This window comes from Tachysurus fulvidraco, chromosome 17 (assembly GCF_022655615.1).
Source record: "Tachysurus fulvidraco isolate hzauxx_2018 chromosome 17, HZAU_PFXX_2.0, whole genome shotgun sequence".
Taxonomy (NCBI): Eukaryota; Metazoa; Chordata; class Actinopteri; order Siluriformes; family Bagridae; genus Tachysurus; species Tachysurus fulvidraco.
In genome coordinates, this window is record NC_062534.1 from 2,711,387 (window position 1) to 2,728,886 (window position 17,500).

Consider the following 17,500-nt stretch of genomic DNA (forward strand, 5'->3'; position numbering starts at 1 on the left):
AGACAAGAATCACATTAAAATAATTGACATTTTTTTAATTATATTTTTGTTTTTTAACAGCAACAACAACAACAACAAAAAGGACAACACTTAGAAAAGAAAAAAAGTGGATGCTGTCAGCAACACGGGGATAAAACAGACCCAAATGCAGGATAGCGTAAAATAAACTGGGTTTAAGAAGTAAAAAAAAAACACGAAACAGGGACACAGACTAGAGACAAGACAACAGATGACAACAACAGACATCAGAGGATTCCACGCTGATTAAGGCAACACGGCTAAACTAAATACTAACAACAATTAGACACATGAGGAACAGGTGTGCAGATGCAGGGAGGAAGAGACAAGGGCAGAGCAGACATGTGAACACCAAACATCAACAAAAGTATGTGGCCAATGTCCGGGCTGGATCCTGACAGTACCCCCCCTCGAGGCGCGGCTCCCGACGTGCCAATCCCGTATCTGAGGGGACCACGATCCCGGCGAGATCCAGGTTGGGGGAGCAAGGCACGTGACGCACACAGTGAGGCAGGTGAGGCACACAGCGAGGCATATTTTCTCTCACTCTCTCTCGAGCTATAAACGTCACTTCAGAACTCCCAGTGTTCTGAGTTGGTGTCACTAAATGAGGATGAAGTTCACTTTTGAGTCTGGTTCCTCTCAAGATTTCTTCCTCATATCATCTCAGGGAGTTTTTCCTCACCACCGTCACCTCAGACTTGATCATTAGAGATAAAGGTTATATAGATAATCTGTATATAGTAACTTAATTTTAAACTTTTAAATATTTCTATACTTCTGTAAAGCTGCTTGGATAAAACACTAGACAAATGAATTGAACTGAAATGAATTGAAATATTATTAAAAGCGTACTTTATACTTAATGGCTAATATTTTCTTGCGAGCTAAAATACAATCTTTTTTTTTTTTTTCACACCTGGTACTCAATAATTGTAGATTAAAAAAAAGATAAGAAATAAAATAAAAATGCTAAAAAATATGTTTTACTCTTGGAATACTATGAGACTGTCACTACAAACACTATTTATTTATTTATTTGTTTATTTATTTGTTTATTTATTTATTTATTTATTTATTTATTTATTTATGACATGTTAATGATTTTCTATCAGGAAATGAAGACTATACATATGAGAGTAACTAACATGAGAAAATAAATGACGTCTATTATCTAAGACACAGAAGAGTAAATCACTTCAGTATAAATGTTATCGTGAGCTCGTTCTGTCTTTCCTGTCTTTTTATTAATCAGTGAGGCAACATAATTCAGCTCCCCAGCATCACGGCTCTGTGGGAACAGATAGGAGAGATTTATTTATTAAAACGTTGTGTTTTATTCTACAGTGTAGGTCAATGATGCAACTATTAGCATATTGGGACATTTAGCCTTATTTGAGCTGGATTAGTTTTTAAGGTAAAGTAATTCATTCATTCATTTTCTACCGCTTATCTGAACTTCTCGGGTCACGGGGAGCCTGTGCCTATCTCAGGCATCATCGGGCATCGAGGCAGGATACACCCTGGACGGAGTGCCAACCCATCGCAGGGCACACACACACTCTCATTCATTCATTCACACACTCACACACTAGGGACAATTTTCCAGAGATGCCAATCAACCTACCATGCATGTCTTTGGACCAGGGGAGGAAACCGGAGTACCCGGAGGAAACCCCCGAGGCACGGGGAGAACATGCAAACTCCACACACACAAGGCTGAGGCGGGAATCTAACCCCCGACCCTGGAGGTGTGAGGTGAACGTGCTAACCACTAAGCCACCATGCCCCCCTTAAATCCAAATCAAATAAAGCTTTTGTTATTGTGAAATCTGAAGCAACATAATAAGAATGCTAAGAAAAGAAAAAAAATAGAAAAAGAAAAAGAGGGGAAAAGAGAAGAATCTCAACATTAGTTATAAAAGTTCCACTGGAAAAATAAAATTTGCCCCATGTGTATGCTCCACAGAGATACAATCCTTCTTCACGTTTCTTCATTTGTACAATCGATAAAGAAGTCCCATTGATGATTTTCTCTACTTTAAACCTTAAGGAGTCGAACTTCGGGGAAATTTGTATGTTTCTATTTGCTATAATTTTCCCCACTTCCTGAGGCATCTCTCCAAAGGTTTGTTTGTACCAAGCCACAAGTTCCTTATTGTGCGTATCTTGAAACCTGCAGTTCAGAGTCACACCTTGTCCAGACTTCACCGAGACAAACGATAATCGGTTAAAATCCTCAGCGTGGGCTGGAACTAAAAAAACAATTCAAGTCAGATCTGGTGCAATAAAAGAAATATGTAGACATTTTAGCATTTTAAATATTTTTTTAAAAAAATGTAGACTTACATATTGTGTTAAGAGATAAAACAATAATCCAGAGTGGAGACATCATAAACCACATGATCCTTAGGTCAAGATGTTTGAAAGTATTAGAGAGCCAAACCTCTGAATTTTATACTGAAGACTTTCATCTGATTGGCTGGAACAAGTCACATGTTCACTTTAAATTTCCATTACACCTACATGTGTGTTTGTAACTCACACATTGGCCAGCAGAAGTCAGTGATGAAAAGTGCACTAAAACTAGGAACAAGTTCAGATAGATGTGCTGACCTTAGACACGCTTTTAATTAAAACTAAACTGAATTCAGAAACATCTTTAATGTTCTAGTTCGTGTTAGTAAACTTAACCCTTTGACTCTATACTATACAGTTAAAAAAGGGAAATGATTTATAATCAAGCTCTTAGGTCATCAGAATCTGGTTCCTCTCAAAGTTTTACCTCATGACGTCTCTGGGTGCTTTTCTTTGCCGCTGCAGAGCTCGGGCTTGCTTATTAAATATAAATAAAAAAATTATATCCAAAATGTATAATATACATTTTACATATTATTTCTGTAAAGCTTGTACATTTTGTTATACAAATTAAAATTTAACTAAATTTAATCAGTAGCTTGGGGAGGGGGGGGGGTGTTCAACATATTCTACTGAACTGCATATGGAGTTTTTCATGCTGGCCTCATATCTATGGAAGGTTCCTCTGGGTTCCTTTTGTTTGCTCCCATCTCCTAAACACATGCTGTTAGGATGCTATAAATCCAGATTGTATTCCCATCTCATGTGGTATAGAATGAATAGATGAATAAATTTGTTTTGAAACCTAGATTGTTATTAATCTCTCTGGGTTTTATCTGAAGTGTGGATATCCAATACTTATAGGGGGAAGAAGGAAACACCTTTATCCAGAGCAACTTACATTTTTTATACGACTGAACATCAAGGGCCTTGCTTAGGAGCCCGGTAGCCATGGCAGCTTGGTGGACTTAAACTTTCTGACCAGTACTTCAACACCTTAACCACTAGGCTACCATATCCCATGTCGCAAGTTACTGAACTACTGATCAGAAGGTCATGAGTTCAAATTCAAGGTCCAACAAACTGCTGCTCCTGGGACCCTGATCAAGGCCCTTAACTCTCAAATGCCCAATTGGATAAATGAGGTAAATAAAGCATAAGGATGCCATTCATGTAAATATCCCCTTGTTTGGTGAATGCAGTTTGTAAGCACATGGACCTTCATTGTGTATCTGAGATGTCTTCTAACTTGTTACTTGAACACGTGTGGAAATCTGGCTTGTACACAGCATAAGGAAATTACAAGTACAATATCCTGTCATTGGTTTTCATCAACAGCCTTCTGTTCTACGCTGAACCTTCTGCAAAATGCATATTTACATTTAGATTACATTTACATTTACAGCATTGGGCAGACCCCCTTATCCACAGCGAAGTACAAAAGTCCTCAAGTCTCTACTATTGAAGACATTAACTCTGGTTCACTAGGTTACATACTTAAGATACCATGAGTCTAAAACACTGCTGATTTTTTTAATTTTTTTATTTTTTTATTTTGTGTGTGTGTGTGTGTGTTTGTGTGTGTGTGTGTGTGTGTGTGTTTGTGTGTGTGTGTGTGTGTGTGTGTGTGTGTGTGTGTGTGTATGTGTGTGTGTGTGTGTGTGTATATACACACATACAACAAACAGGAAAGGAAGTGCTAGTTGAAGTGGTTCATGAATAAGGTGGTGGAACGATCTTCCCCTAGAGGTCCGGACAGCTGAGTCACTGGCTATTTTAAAGCAGCGGTTGAAGACCTACTTATTCAGGAAACACTTCAAATAGCACTTCTTTCCTTATCTTTTGCATTTAAAAACAAAGAAACAAAACACAACCTTTGACACGTTTTCATTGTAACTTTGAACAAATGTTTCAAACTCATGGTATCTTAAATATGTAACCTAGTGAAGCAGCATTAATGTATTCAATGTTAGAGATTTAAGCACTTATGTGAACTTATTATGAACTAAACTGAATTGAAATATTATTAAAAGCGTACTTTATACTTAATGGCTAATATTATCTTTTTTTTCTCTCTCTCATCTGATACTTGATAACTGTAGATAAGAAAGAAAAAAGAGAAGAAATGTAAAAAAGAATGCAAAAAAAATAAGTTTTTACTCTTGGAATACTCTGAGACTGTCACTACAAACACTACACATTTATTTATTTGTTTGTTTGTTTGTTTGTTTGTTTGTTTGTTTATGACATGTTAATGATTTTTTATCAGGAAATGAAGACTATACATATGAGAGTAATTAACATGAGAAAATAAATGACATCTATTTTCTAAGACACAGAAGAGTAAATCACTTCAGTATAAATGTTATCGTGAGCTCTTTCTGTCTTTCCTGTCTTTTTATTAATCAGTGAGGCAACATAATTCAGCTCCCCAGCATCACGGCTCTGTGGGAACAGATAGGAGAGATTTATTTAATAAAAAGTTGTGTTTTATTACATAGTGTAGGTCAATGATGCAAATATTAGCATATTGTGACATTTAGCCTTATTTAAGCTGATTAGTTTTTAAGGTAAAGTAATTAATTGATTCATTCATTTTCTACCGCTTATCTGAACTTTCTCGGGTCACAGCGAGTCTCGGGCGTCATCGGGCATCGAGGCAGGATACACCCTGGACGGATTGCCAACCCTTCGCAGGGCACACACACACTCTCATTCACTCACACACTACGGACAATTTTCCAGAGATGCCAATCAACCTACCATGCATGTCTTTGGACCGGGGAGGAAACTGGAGTACCTGGAGGAAACCCCCGAGGCACGCGGAGAACATGCAAATAAGGCGGAGGTGGGAATCGAACCCCCAACCCCGGAGGTGTGAGGTGAACGTGCTAACCACTAAGCAATCGTGCCCCCCAGGTAAAGTAATTCAGACAGGAAATCATCAAATCTCTTTCATCCAATTGTGTTTTTTTTTTTTTTTTGTATTTTAAGGTTTAAGTCTAACAGGAATATTATTACTGACTGAACGATAAAACAGACGTTTTCAGGAAGCTTGTTATTAATCGCTTAAATACCCAAGTACAATAAATCCAAATCAAATAAGGCTTTTGTTATTGTGAAATATGAAGCAACATAATAAGAATGTTAAGAAAAGAAAGAAAAAAAAGAAGAAGAAGAAGAAGAAGAAGAAGAAGAAGAAGAGGCAAAAGGAGAAGAATCTCAACATTAGTTACCTTATTTTCTGTTTTCGTTACTTTACATTCTTGAGATTTCTCTTTAAAAAGAAAAAAAAATGTTCATACAATATCTATATAATGTTTTTAATATAGAATGTTTTTGTTTAAATAAGAAATCATTTTGAAAGTAAATGTGTGGCGATGTGAGAAAAATCATCTGATCTTTCTGTGGCTTATGGACATCTCACAATTAATCTAAATATAATAATCTAAATAATCAAAAAATCTAGAAACAAAATTTAGCAAACATTTTTATCATCTGAAGTGTTTCCCAGGCTGCCTTAGATATATGTATTATTTGTATTATACTGAATAATTAAGTTTCTATACAACACATAATAAAGACTCACCAGTGAAACATTCACAGTTTCTTTCTTTACAGGTTGCGATATGAACAACGATCACAAGCACACACACTCCCAAAGCTACAGCGAGGTAGATCACTACAGGATCTGTAGATTGTTCTGTAGCTTAAACATACAAGAAATTATAATAAAGATGTACATTGTGCTGTATATTACAAAAAACATTATCTATAACAAGTGTGTTTTAAACCTGTTCTGGATTTAAGTATACAGTCCATCACCATGACTGAGATCATTTATAAAGGACAAATATGACCCACTTTTTATCCCACTTTAATATATTATTATCAAGTAAAATTAAATGATGGTAGTGAAGCTAAATGTATATATGAGAAATATACAACTGCACTGAATGTAGATATTTTATGTCTTACAATGGGCTTTATATGTAGTGTGTGTGTCTTTGTGTGTTGGTGTGTTTGTGTATCTGTCTGTGTGGGTGGGTGTCTGTGTGTGCATATGTACAATATATACGTACCCTGGGCGTCTGTGTGTTGGTGTGTTTGTGTATCTGTTCGTTTGTGTTTGTGTGTGTGTGTGTGTGTGTGTGTGTGTGTGTGTGTGTGTGTGTGTGTGTGTGTGTGTGTGTGTGTGGGGGTGTCGGTGTGTGTGTGTGTGGGTGTCGGTGTGTGTGTGCATATGTATAATATATACATATATATGTGTGAGTGTGTGTGTGTGTGTGTGTGTGTGTGTGTGTGTGTGTGTGTGTGTGTGTTGGTGTGTTTGTGTGTCTGTGTATGTGTGTGTTTCGGCATGTCAGTGCGTGTGTGTGTGTGTGAGTGTGTGTGTGTGTTCAAGTAGCACACTGTATATTACAAAATCTGATGAGGATATAAACTCTATCTGTGATTGTATCAATGTGTATGAATATCTATGTTAAAAAATGAATAAAAAAATAAGAAATTTATTGTCTCATATTTTAATTAAGTGAATGTGTTCTTACCCATTTGTACCGATGTCCCGTTCCCGAAGATGATCTTCCCACACAAGAGCACAGCGCAGTAGTAAGTTCCAGTATCATTGAGGCTGAGGATGTTCTTGGAGAAGTTGTACACACAGGTGTGTGTAGAAGAGTCGCTCTCACACTGATGGCTGCTGTTGTGATGAGTGTAAATGATTTGAGGATGGGATTGTGGTGGAGCAGCTCTGAACCAGAGCACTTGGAGTTCTGCTGCTCTGCTCTCAGAGAGAACCGAGCACTGCAGAGTCACTGAGGCTCCTGCAGGAACCGAGTCCGACACGCCGTGCTGCCACACACTCACTTTTACATCTCTGTCATCTGATCAGTGTGATATAGAAATAAAAGACGGTCATGTACTCAACACTTAAAAAATAAATGAACATTCCTGAAATTATCTATTTATCATTCACATCTATCCATAACGATCAGGTCTGAAGTGACGGTTGTTAGGAAAATCTCCCTGAGATGATATGAGGAAGAAACCTTGAGAGGAACCAGACTCAGAAGTGAACCTCATCCTCATTTGGGTGGCACTGGACAGTTGATAATGTCAATGTGAATAATGTCCTCAATACAACAGTTTATATTCCAGTGGAATTGTGTAACCAAAAGCTCCTGAGGAACTACTGTAACAGGTCAGAGTCATTTCTAAGTTCATTAAAGACTTAATAATTCTTTAAAGTTTCCCTGATGAAGACAAGAGCACAAAGCTGACTGACGCATCGGAAGTTTGGAGACAGTGTCTCCGAATCAACAGCAATCCCACGGGTCACAGATTGTCCATGCAGATCTATCTCCAGCAGAGCGACCACCAAGAGATGAGACTCCAACCAGGGCTGGAGCATCAGGATGGATCATGTAGGTCCAGAAAAAAGCTCAGAACCCTGGGAGCTCTGGAGTGGAATTTACAGCTTGATCCAATGCTTTAATATTTTTTATGAGAGACATTTTCTAATCTACTTTGGTCCAAAATAGTCACCATAGACTTTTTATTTAAGTTCCAGTATAGTTTTCAAAAAAAATAACGTTTTATATAACGATTTTTTAATTAAAACTGAATTGAAAATTTCGATTCAATTAAAAATTTCGGTTGAAAAATCTGTTAAATATGTTCACTGAGTATCGAAATATTTAAGCTCCATAAAATGGGAGTTTCTTATGTTTAATCACCATCATTACTATAGGAAGAAATTGAATGTAAGTAAATTACCTGACACAGCCAAGAACGTTCCATTAGACAGCGTAACGTTCTCCAATGTAAATAATTTCCCACAGTAGTAAAGTCCTTCATGATCCTGTTTTATATTTGGAATTGTCAGAGAAATGCCCTTATCAGTCATCTCCATAATAAAGCCTGAATTCTTGAACTCTGGGGAAAATTTGACCTCCTTATATACTATTCTTTCTCCGATTTTTCGAGGCATCTCTCCGACACTTTGTTTGTACCAAATCACGCTTTCAGTCCTCTGATTGTGTCCGAATGGACAGATAAGGCTAATACATTCTCCGAACCTCACTGAGAGGAACGAAGGACGGAAAAAATCCACCGATCGGGCAGGACCTGGAAAATAAAATAAAAAAGAATAATAATATAAAAAAGAATTTATTTTTATTATCTGCCCCCCGGGTAGTCACATCGAGAGAATTTTTTTTTCCCGAGCAAAGCCTCAGACCAACATTCAGTCTCAAGACAAAACCAATGACATTTCAAACATTTAAAAGCAAATAAAAACATCAGAATTTAGATGAAAGCAATTGTATTAGAAATAACTCCTGAGTAAGGAATTCATTGCAGAAGGTTTACCTTGAAATTCAGTGGAATTGTAAATTCTTTTTTTTAATGTTGGGAAAATAAGTACTGTCCCGGTTTAATCTACTGTTTAGTCATTTATTTCATATGACAGATGAAGAGAAAAAAAATCTTTGTCTACAAAAAATAAAAAATAAAACAAGTCTCCTTGCATTTTGTATTACATTATTACAGTATTACAGAATTCTTAGTAAATTTAAATGCAAAATATTAAAAATATTCTTGAATACTTGTAACATTTAGTCATAAATATTATAGCTTTATTTATACTACATAAAGATGTCATAAATAATAATAATAATAATAATAATAATAATAATAATAATACATAAATAAATAAATACAACTTACACATCATGTATAGAGTTATAGCAATTATCCAGAGTGGAACCATCTTCAGAATAAAAGAACACTCAGGTTGAGCTGCTGAAAAGTGGTCAGATGACGAAAGAACTGAGTGTTTTGCTCCTCAGACTTTCATCTTATTGGCTGCTTCAAGTCACAAGTTACAGAAAAAAAAAAAGTATGTCTACTGTCAGGTCTGGGGCCCCAATGAGATGTAACTAAATCAGGACTAAATAAAAATATTAATTTTATAGTAATATTATATAATTTTAATATTAGTTTTGAGAAAGGTTGTAGAATATATATATATATATATGTGTGTGTGTGTGTGTGTGTGTGTGTGTGTGTGTGTGTGTGTGTGTGTGTGTGTGTGTGTGTGTGTGTCCGTCACCAGCTTTAGCTGTTGTGTAAATAATTTAGTCTTTAGACAAAACATGTTTTTTTTTTGACTAGTTGATGTAATGTATTTATATACTTTACATTTAAAGGTGACACTTTAGACATTTTGCCTTGATTTTATCCATTATCCAACAAAAAGTGGTACAGCTCCCACATACTTTGACACACAGGGGTGAGCCTGGTCTCATTTGAAAGATTCTCTAGTTTCAGAAACTAGTTTCAGATTGATTCTAGGCCTTACTGGCACAAAGTTACAGGGGTTTTAATGCAGATTTTCCTGTCCGCCTGGGTTGTTTTTCTGATAAACTGATTAATCTTATTTTTCTGGAACATGTTAGAGACAAACCAACAACTGTGAGTCTTAGAAAAAATTTTCAAGTCAAAAGACCCAAAAATGGATTTTATATGAATATTTTTCTACGGCCCTGGTCATCAGGTGCAGCGTTTTTGTGTACTTGTTTACTATATAACTTTGAAATAAAAGGCTGCAGGCTCAGTCTGACAAGCCATAAATAAGCCTAGACTCTCTCTCTATCACTCTGGTGTGAAAACAGGCCTGTAACTTGACACCCTGAGCTGTGAGAGGGACAAAAGGTCAGGGATTACGCAAGAATTCTTCTGCGCATCCAGTTCACGCAGACACAGGCAAAGAACATACGGCATGTCATATACCGTTGGAATCGTCTGCTTATTGGCTAAACGGCTGTATAGGTCCCAGCCCATTTCATTGCTATTGGAAGGAGTAATTGTCAGTCAAAGGCGGGTTCCCAAAAATGAGGTCATGCCACCATTGGCTTCTCAGCCGTCTATCTCTGCCATACAAGAACCGATTGGCTCAAATGAGGGCTTATTTGATTCGTTAGGACCTGGGCTATAAACATGAAGTAGACTTTGAATATCCCAATTAGGAGTTAGAGCGGCAAAACGAGATGATGGCGCACTTCTGTTTCCAGTTTTCAGAACACTAACGGAATATTTGCGGCGTGACCAGAGCGTTTTGGATTCCCGAAGATGATCTTCCCACACAGGAGCACAGCGCAGTAGTAAGTTCCAGTATCATAGAGGCTGAGGATGTTCTTGGAGAAGTTGTACACACAGGTGTGTGTAGAAGAGTCGATCTCACACTGACGGCTGCTGTCATGATGAGTGTAAATGATTTGAGGATGGGATTGTGGTGGAGCAGCTCTGAACCAGAGCACTTGGAGTTCTGCTGCTCTGCTCTCAGAGAGAACCGAGCACTGCAGAGTCAATGAGGCTCCTGCAGGGACTGAGTCCCACGTGCTGTGTTGCCACACCCTCACTTTTACATCTTCAGTACCTGTTAATGACATTCAGGTCATTATATCAGTTATATATTATACTTTTTTTGTACTTCAGAGAAATCATATTTGTCGGGAAACAGATGCAAGTGTGGAGTATTTTTAGTTTTTTAAGTGAAACACATCAATAAATAAGTAAATAATCATGTCATAAGAATATCAGTACATCCACTGACCACAGACATGTGATTTAATGAGTAAATATGACACCCAATGGTTAATATTAAAATGAATTAAATTAAATTTTTACCTTTGACTGATAAAAATGTTCCGTTTCCAAAACTCGTTAAAAATATTCTGTATCCACAGTAATACACGGCTTCATCTGATGGTTCCACGTTAGCGATTTTTAAATGGCAGCTTTTTTTATTTTTCTTGATGCTGAATTTTGGTGGTTCAAACTCCTTTTCATAAACGGGTTCATGTTGAACTGCGACTAATCCGCGAGGCTCGTGTCCGACTTTTTGTTTGTACCAAACGACAGATCCAGAGTTATCGTCGTTCAACTTAAAGCAGCTCAGAGTCACGTTCTCACCAACACCAGCAGAGATCCATGGGTCAGGCTGAGCGACTGGCTGTATAGAAACAGGCTGTATAGAAACTAATATCGAGAAATTAAGAGTGACACATAAAGAAGTTTACTAAAGCGTATTCTAAACAATAATTCATAAAATAATCCTTATCCTGTGTCTGGAACAAGTACATAAACATGGCCACTTACCAACTGTGATCCACATCATCATCATCATCATCAGTCTGAGGTCTGTGCTTCTTCTCACTCAACTGGCAGATGAACACATCTCACTTAGTGGCAGTAATTTATGATGTGAAACTGTGACATCACAGTGTGACTGAGGTAACTGACTGTGGTCATTAGTGCTGTTCCTGGCAGGTTTGTGGAATAACACTTTAAGATCTTCATAAGTTTATTGATTGATTCATTGATTCATTGATTCATTCATTCATTCATGCGCTGTCAGTTTCTTAAAATATGAGCAGAAAACTTAAATTTAATGTTTTTGCATCTGTTACCAATATTTATCTGGAATAGCATTAAACACTAAAATTAAAATATATATTTCCTAGAAAATAATTTACACCAGATTCATATTTTATTGTTTTCTTGCCCAAATAAACCTATTATTATTATTATTATTATTATTATTATTATTATTATTAGTAGTAGTAGTAGTAGTAGTAGTAGTAGTAGTGGTGGTAGTAGTAGTAATAATAATAATAACTTAAAAACTTTGTGTCCTTTGTATGTGAGTGTGTGTGTGTGTGTGTGTGTGTGTGTGTGTGTGTGTGTGTGTGTGTGTGTGTGTGTGTGTGGGCGTGTGTGTGTGAGCGTGTGTGTGTGTGGGCGTGTGGGCGTGTGTGTGTGTGTGTGTGTGTGTGTGTGTGTGTGTGTGTGTGTGTGTGTGTGTGTGTGTGTGTTTGGGTGTCACTTAATCTGAGAAAGCAGGATTTCACCTAATCCACATAATCCAGGCCTGTGTGTGTGTGTGTGTGTGTGTGTGTGTGTGTGTGTGTGTGTGTGTGTGTGTGTGTGTGTGTTGGGTGTGTGTGTGTTTGGGTGTCAGTTAATCTGAGAAAGCAGGATTTCACCTAATCCACATAATCCAGGCCTTTTCCTCCCTGAAGCCAGATTTCTGCATTACAGACACAAGCTGCTGTAACACAAAGCTGAAAGAAGTTCTACAATCCTACAGAATTTCCATATAGATTTAAATTGCTTCATGAAAACAATATGCTAAGGCTAATATGGCTTGGAAAATAGCGTAGAATTTTAAAAATATGAAAAAAAAGGAGAAAATTACAAATAAAAGACTTTTCAAGTTTTTTAAAGTATTAATCTATAACAAAACAATAAATAAAATAAAACTGAAAGAAAATTAATGATCCCTTAAATACTGAATGTTTATGACCATGAACATAAAGTCTGGGATGTCAGTGTGAATGTGGGAGGAGTTTAATCCAGGCCTTAATGTGGCTCCGCCTTCACAACTGTGACGCTAACCAATCACATCTCTCTGTCTCTCTCTCTCTCTCTCTCTCTCTCTCTCTCTCTCTCTCTCTCTCTCTCTATCTCTCTCTCTCTGTATATATATATATACATATATATATATATATATATATATATATATATATATATATATATATATATATCCATCCATCCATCCATCCATTTTCTGCCGCTTATCCGGGGCCGGGTCACAGGGGCAGCAGTCTAAGCAGGGACACCCAGACTTCCCTCTCCCTGACACTTCCTCCAGATCTTCCGGGGGAATACCGAGGCGTTCCCAGGCCAGCCGAGAGACATAGTCCCTCCAGCGTGTCCTAGGTCTTCCTAGGACCTAGGGGCCTCCTCCCGGTTGGACATGCCCGGAACACCTCCCCAGGGAGGCGTCCAGGAGGCATCCGAAACAGATGCCCGAGCAGCCTCAGCTGACCCCTCTCAATGTGGAGGAGCTGCGACTCTACTCTGAGCTCCTCCCGAGTGACTGAGCTCATCACCCTATATCTAAGGGTGCGCACATCCACCCTGCGGAGGAAACTCATTTTGGCCGCCTGTATCCGGGATCTTGTCGTTTTGGTCATGACCCAAAGCTCATGACCATAGGTGAGGGTAGGAACGTAGATCGACTGGTAAATAGAGAGCTTCGCCTTGTGGCTCAGCTCTTTCTTCACCACAACAGATCGGTATATCGACCGCATCACTGCAGAAGATACACCGATCCGCCTGTCGATCTCCTGCTCCATCCTTCCCTCACTCCTGAACAGGACCCCAAGATACTTAAACTCCTCCACTTGAGGCAGGAGCTCTCCACCAACCTGAAGGGGTCAAGCCACCCTTTTCTGGCTGAGAACCATGGCCTCGGACTTGGAGGTGCTGATTCTCATCCCCGTCGCTTCACACTCGGCTGCAAACCATCCCAGTGCATGCTGAAGGTCTTTTGTAAACAGTGTGAGCAGGGCACTGCTTCCCCCTCCTGAGGTGCCGGATGGTTTGCCAGAATTTCTTCGAGGCCAACCGATAGTCCTTCTCCATGGCCTCACTGAACTCCTCCCAGACCCGAGTTTTTGCCTCTGCAACCACCCTGGCCGAAGCTCGCTTGGCACTCCGGTAACTTTCAGCTTCCTCTGGAGTCCCCCGAGCCAACCAGGCTCAATAGGCCTCCTTCTTCAGCTTGACGGCATCCCTTACTTCCGGGGTCCACCATCGGGTTCGGGGATTGCAACCACGACAGGCACCGGAGACCTTACGGCCACAGCTCCATGCGGCTGCATCGACAATGGAGGTGGAGAACATGGTCCACTCGGACTCAATGTCTCCAACCTCCCTCGGGATCTGGTTGAAGCTCTGCAGGAGGTGAGAGTTGAAGATCTCTCTGACAGCAGACTCTGCTAAATGTTCCCAGCGGACCCTCACAGTACGTTTGGGTTTGCCAAGTCTGTCCAACTTCCTCCCCTGCCATCGGACCCAACTCACCACCAGGTGGTGATCAGTTGACAGCTCCGCCCCTCTCTTTACCCGAGTGTCCAAGACACACGGCCGGAGGTCAGATGAAACAACCACAAAGTCGATCATCGACTTCCGACCTAGGGTGTCCTGGTGCCATGTGTACTGATGGATACCCTTATGCTTGAACATGGTGTTCGTTATGGACAAACTGTGACTAGCACAGAAGTCCAATAACAGAACACCACTCGGGTTCAGTTCGGGGGGGGGGGGGGTGTTCCTCCCAATCACGCCCCTCCAGATGTCACTGTCACCGGTTGGGGCACTTTCTAACACCCCTCCCAGAGACGACAAGAATGTCAGGTACTCTACACTGCCATTTGGCCCATAAGCACAAATAACAGTGAGAGACCTCTCCCTGACCTGAAGGCGTTCACTGGGGTGACCCTCTCGTTCACTGGGGTGAACTCCAACACATGGCTGCTGAGCTGGGGGGCTATGAGCAAGCCCACACCAGACCGCCAGAGGTAGTAGAGTAGTCCAGCCTCTCTCGAGGAGTTGGGTTCCAGAGCCCAAGCTGTGCGTGGAGGCGAGCCCAACTATCTCTAGTCGGTATCTCTCAACCTCCCGCACCAGCTCAGGCTCCTCCCCCCCAGCGAGGTGACATTCCATATATATATATACATAGCATCTGACAGAAGTAAGTACACCCCTCACATTATATCTTTACATGTGACAACACTGAAGAAATGACACTGTGCTCCAATGTAAAGTAGTGAGTGTTCAGCTTGTATAACAGTGTAAATTTGATGTCCACTCAAAAAATAATTTAACTGAATTTATTCAGTAGCTAAGGGGAGGGACAACATATACCACTGAACTTCTTACAATAATATCTGAGAGAACCCATATCCCATATTCTGGTCATTATAAAAATAATAATAATAATAATAATAATAATAATAATAATAATAATAATAATAATAATAATAATAATAATAATGTGATAAACCCAACAAATCTACATATTGTGAGACATTCAGGATGCTATCAAAGTAAATATCCCCTTGTTTGGTGAATGCAGTTTGTAAGCACATGGACCTACATTGTGTATCTGAGATGTCTTCTAACGTGTTACTTGAACACGTGTGGAAATCTGGCTTGTACACAGCATAAGGAAATTATGAGTACAATATCCTGTCATTGGTTTTCATCAACAGCCTTTTGTTTTTATTGTTCTATGCTGAACATTCTGCAAAATGCATATTTACATTTACATTTACAGCAATGGGCAGACCCCCTTATCCAGAGCGACGTACTAAAGTCCTCAAGTCTCTACTATTGAATACATTAACTCTGGTTCACTAGGTTACATACTTAAGATACCATGAGTCTAAAACACGGCCGATTTTTATTATTTTTGTGTGTGTGTGTGTGTGTGTGTGTGTGTGTGTGTGTGTGTGTGTGTGTGTGTGTGTGTGTTTGTGTGTGTGTGTGTGTGTGTGTGTGTGTGTGTGTGTGTGTTTGTGTGTGTGTGAGTTTATACACACATACAACAAACAGGAAAGTAAGTGCTATTTGAAGTGGTTCATGAATAAGTACGTCTTCAACTGTCAAACTATATTTATAGCATGTTCTTGAGGTTTACTCTGTTGTGTAGTTCATATACACTTTATTGTGTGTTTATGCTTTATATAGTCACGTGTCATGTATAGTTGCACTCCAATGTGTACAAGTTACATTGAGACAATACATTTTTGTATTTTCTATTATATTGTGCTTACGGAGAGCAAGATTTTGATCATAATTATCTGAATGCTACATATTTAAAAAAAAACATTGATTTTAATATAATTAATGATATTAATTACTGCACACTCTTATTATTAACATTAATGATTACAATGCATTAACACTTATATGTCATTAACATGCGTAAACAGTGACAATGAACAGACTGACATCTTTTATTTAGAAAAACTACAATTATAGAAAATCTAATTACGAGGCAATTTAATCACTTCAGAATAAACCGTGTCTTGATTTTGTCGTTTTTTTTTTCTTCCTCTTTTAGTTTTCCTCTCGGTGAAACTCAGGGCAGCGTAATTCAGCTCCACGGCATCACGGCCCTGCAGGAGCGAATAGAAAGGGTTCTGAAATAACACTATTAATGTGTATTTGTTTTTAGATAACTCTTAATGCCGTGTATGTACTGTGTCTCGTTCGTTACCTCATTGTGTGTTTCCTCCTTCACTGAACCTCGTGGAAGTCTCACTGTAAAGGGAAGAGACTTATTAGACTGGATCTAGACTGACTAAACAATTTATATTATATAATATTTATATATAATATATTATATACTATTAAAGGAAGATTTACCTCGGTGTTTTTCATTCTTTTGTTTTTTACGCTTTAAAATCAGTTGAGCAAAAATCACCACCACACACACAGTTAACGCTACAGCAAGGCAGATCACTACAGCATCAGATCCCTCCGTAGATACTGTATATAAACATCACAATGATGAATATGTGCTCTGTGTAGAACCGTGGAGATATTTTAAATATTTACAAGCAAACAGATACGAGTAACATGAATGTGTTCTTACCCATCTGTACTGATGTCCCGTTCCCGAAGATGATCTTCCCACACAGGAGCACAGCGCAGTAGTAAGTTCCAGTATCATTGAGGCTGAGGATGTTCTTGGAGAAGTTGTACACACAGGTGTGTGTAGAAGAGTCGATCTCACACTGACGGCTGCTGTCATGATGAGTGTAAATGATTTGAGGATGGGATTGTGGTGGAGCAGCTCTGAACCAGAGCACTTGGAGTTCTGCTGCTCTGCTCTCAGAGAGAACCGAGCACTGCAGAGTCACTGAGGCTCCTGCAGGAACCGAGTCCCTCGTGCTGTGTTGCCACACCCTCACTTTTACATGTTCAGTATCTGTTAACGACATTCAGGTCATTATTTCAGTTATATATTATACTTTTTTGTACATTAGAGAAATCATATTGAAATGGATTGTCGGGAAACAGATGCAAGTGTGGAGTATTTTATTTGAAGTGAAACATAATGACAAGGAAGAATATCAGTACATCCACTGACCACAGACATGTGATTTAATGAGTAAATCTGACACCCAATGGTTAATATTAAAATGAAGTAAATTCATTTTTTACCTTTGACTGATAAAAATGTTCCGTTTCCAAACCTCGTTAA

The 17,500-nt window shown here is 38.8% G+C and overlaps 3 protein-coding genes across 3 annotated transcripts in view; all 3 read right to left on the bottom strand.

Moving 5' to 3' along the window:
• Positions 1-4,313: 4,313 nt before the first annotated feature.
• On the bottom strand, positions 4,314-9,182 carry LOC113648386. The gene is made up of 6 exons (XM_027155543.2): positions 9,106-9,182; positions 8,155-8,505; positions 6,927-7,262; positions 5,966-6,079; positions 5,613-5,653; positions 4,314-4,821 (listed from the first exon to the last, which is right to left on the bottom strand). The coding sequence occupies exons 1-6, from the start codon at positions 9,146-9,148 to the stop codon at positions 4,705-4,707; spliced, it is 1,002 nt and encodes a 333-aa protein (XP_027011344.2). The 5' UTR covers positions 9,149-9,182; the 3' UTR covers positions 4,314-4,704.
• A 632-nt stretch (positions 9,183-9,814) lies between these two features.
• LOC125139266 (T cell receptor alpha chain MC.7.G5-like) lies at positions 9,815-11,566 on the bottom strand. Its single transcript, XM_047802609.1, has 4 exons — positions 11,539-11,566; positions 11,068-11,418; positions 10,487-10,816; positions 9,815-9,822 (listed from the first exon to the last, which is right to left on the bottom strand). Exons 1-4 carry the CDS (start codon positions 11,564-11,566, stop codon positions 9,815-9,817), a joined length of 717 nt encoding a protein of 238 aa, XP_047658565.1.
• A 4,352-nt stretch (positions 11,567-15,918) lies between these two features.
• LOC113648389 overlaps positions 15,919-17,500 on the bottom strand; it is a 2,148-nt gene continuing 566 nt past the window's right edge. The window contains exons 2-6 of the mRNA XM_047802130.1: positions 17,461-17,500; positions 16,889-17,224; positions 16,660-16,782; positions 16,511-16,554; positions 15,919-16,409 (exon numbers count right to left, since the gene is read on the bottom strand). The exon at positions 17,461-17,500 is cut by the window's right edge and continues 302 nt beyond it. Coding sequence (XP_047658086.1) covers positions 16,278-16,409; positions 16,511-16,554; positions 16,660-16,782; positions 16,889-17,224; positions 17,461-17,500 — 675 coding nt within the window. The 3' untranslated portion in view covers positions 15,919-16,277. The remainder of the gene's footprint in view (positions 16,410-16,510; positions 16,555-16,659; positions 16,783-16,888; positions 17,225-17,460) is intronic.

Coding starts and splice junctions, on each gene's coding strand:
- LOC125139266 (XM_047802609.1), bottom strand. CDS start 11,566: ATGATGATGATGATGTGGATCACAGTTG. Junction 11,419..11,538: donor GATGATGTGGATCACAGTTG/GTAAGTGGCCAT, acceptor TCTCGATATTAG/TTTCTATACAGCCTGTTTCT. Junction 10,817..11,067: donor AACATTTTTATCAGTCAAAG/GTAAAAATTTAA, acceptor TGTCATTAACAG/GTACTGAAGATGTAAAAGTG.
- LOC113648386 (XM_027155543.2), bottom strand. CDS start 9,148: ATGGTTCCACTCTGGATAATTGCTATAACTCTATACATGATGT. Junction 7,263..8,154: donor AACGTTCTTGGCTGTGTCAG/GTAATTTACTTA, acceptor CACACTGATCAG/ATGACAGAGATGTAAAAGTG. Junction 6,080..6,926: donor CGGGACATCGGTACAAATGG/GTAAGAACACAT, acceptor TTTAAGCTACAG/AACAATCTACAGATCCTGTA.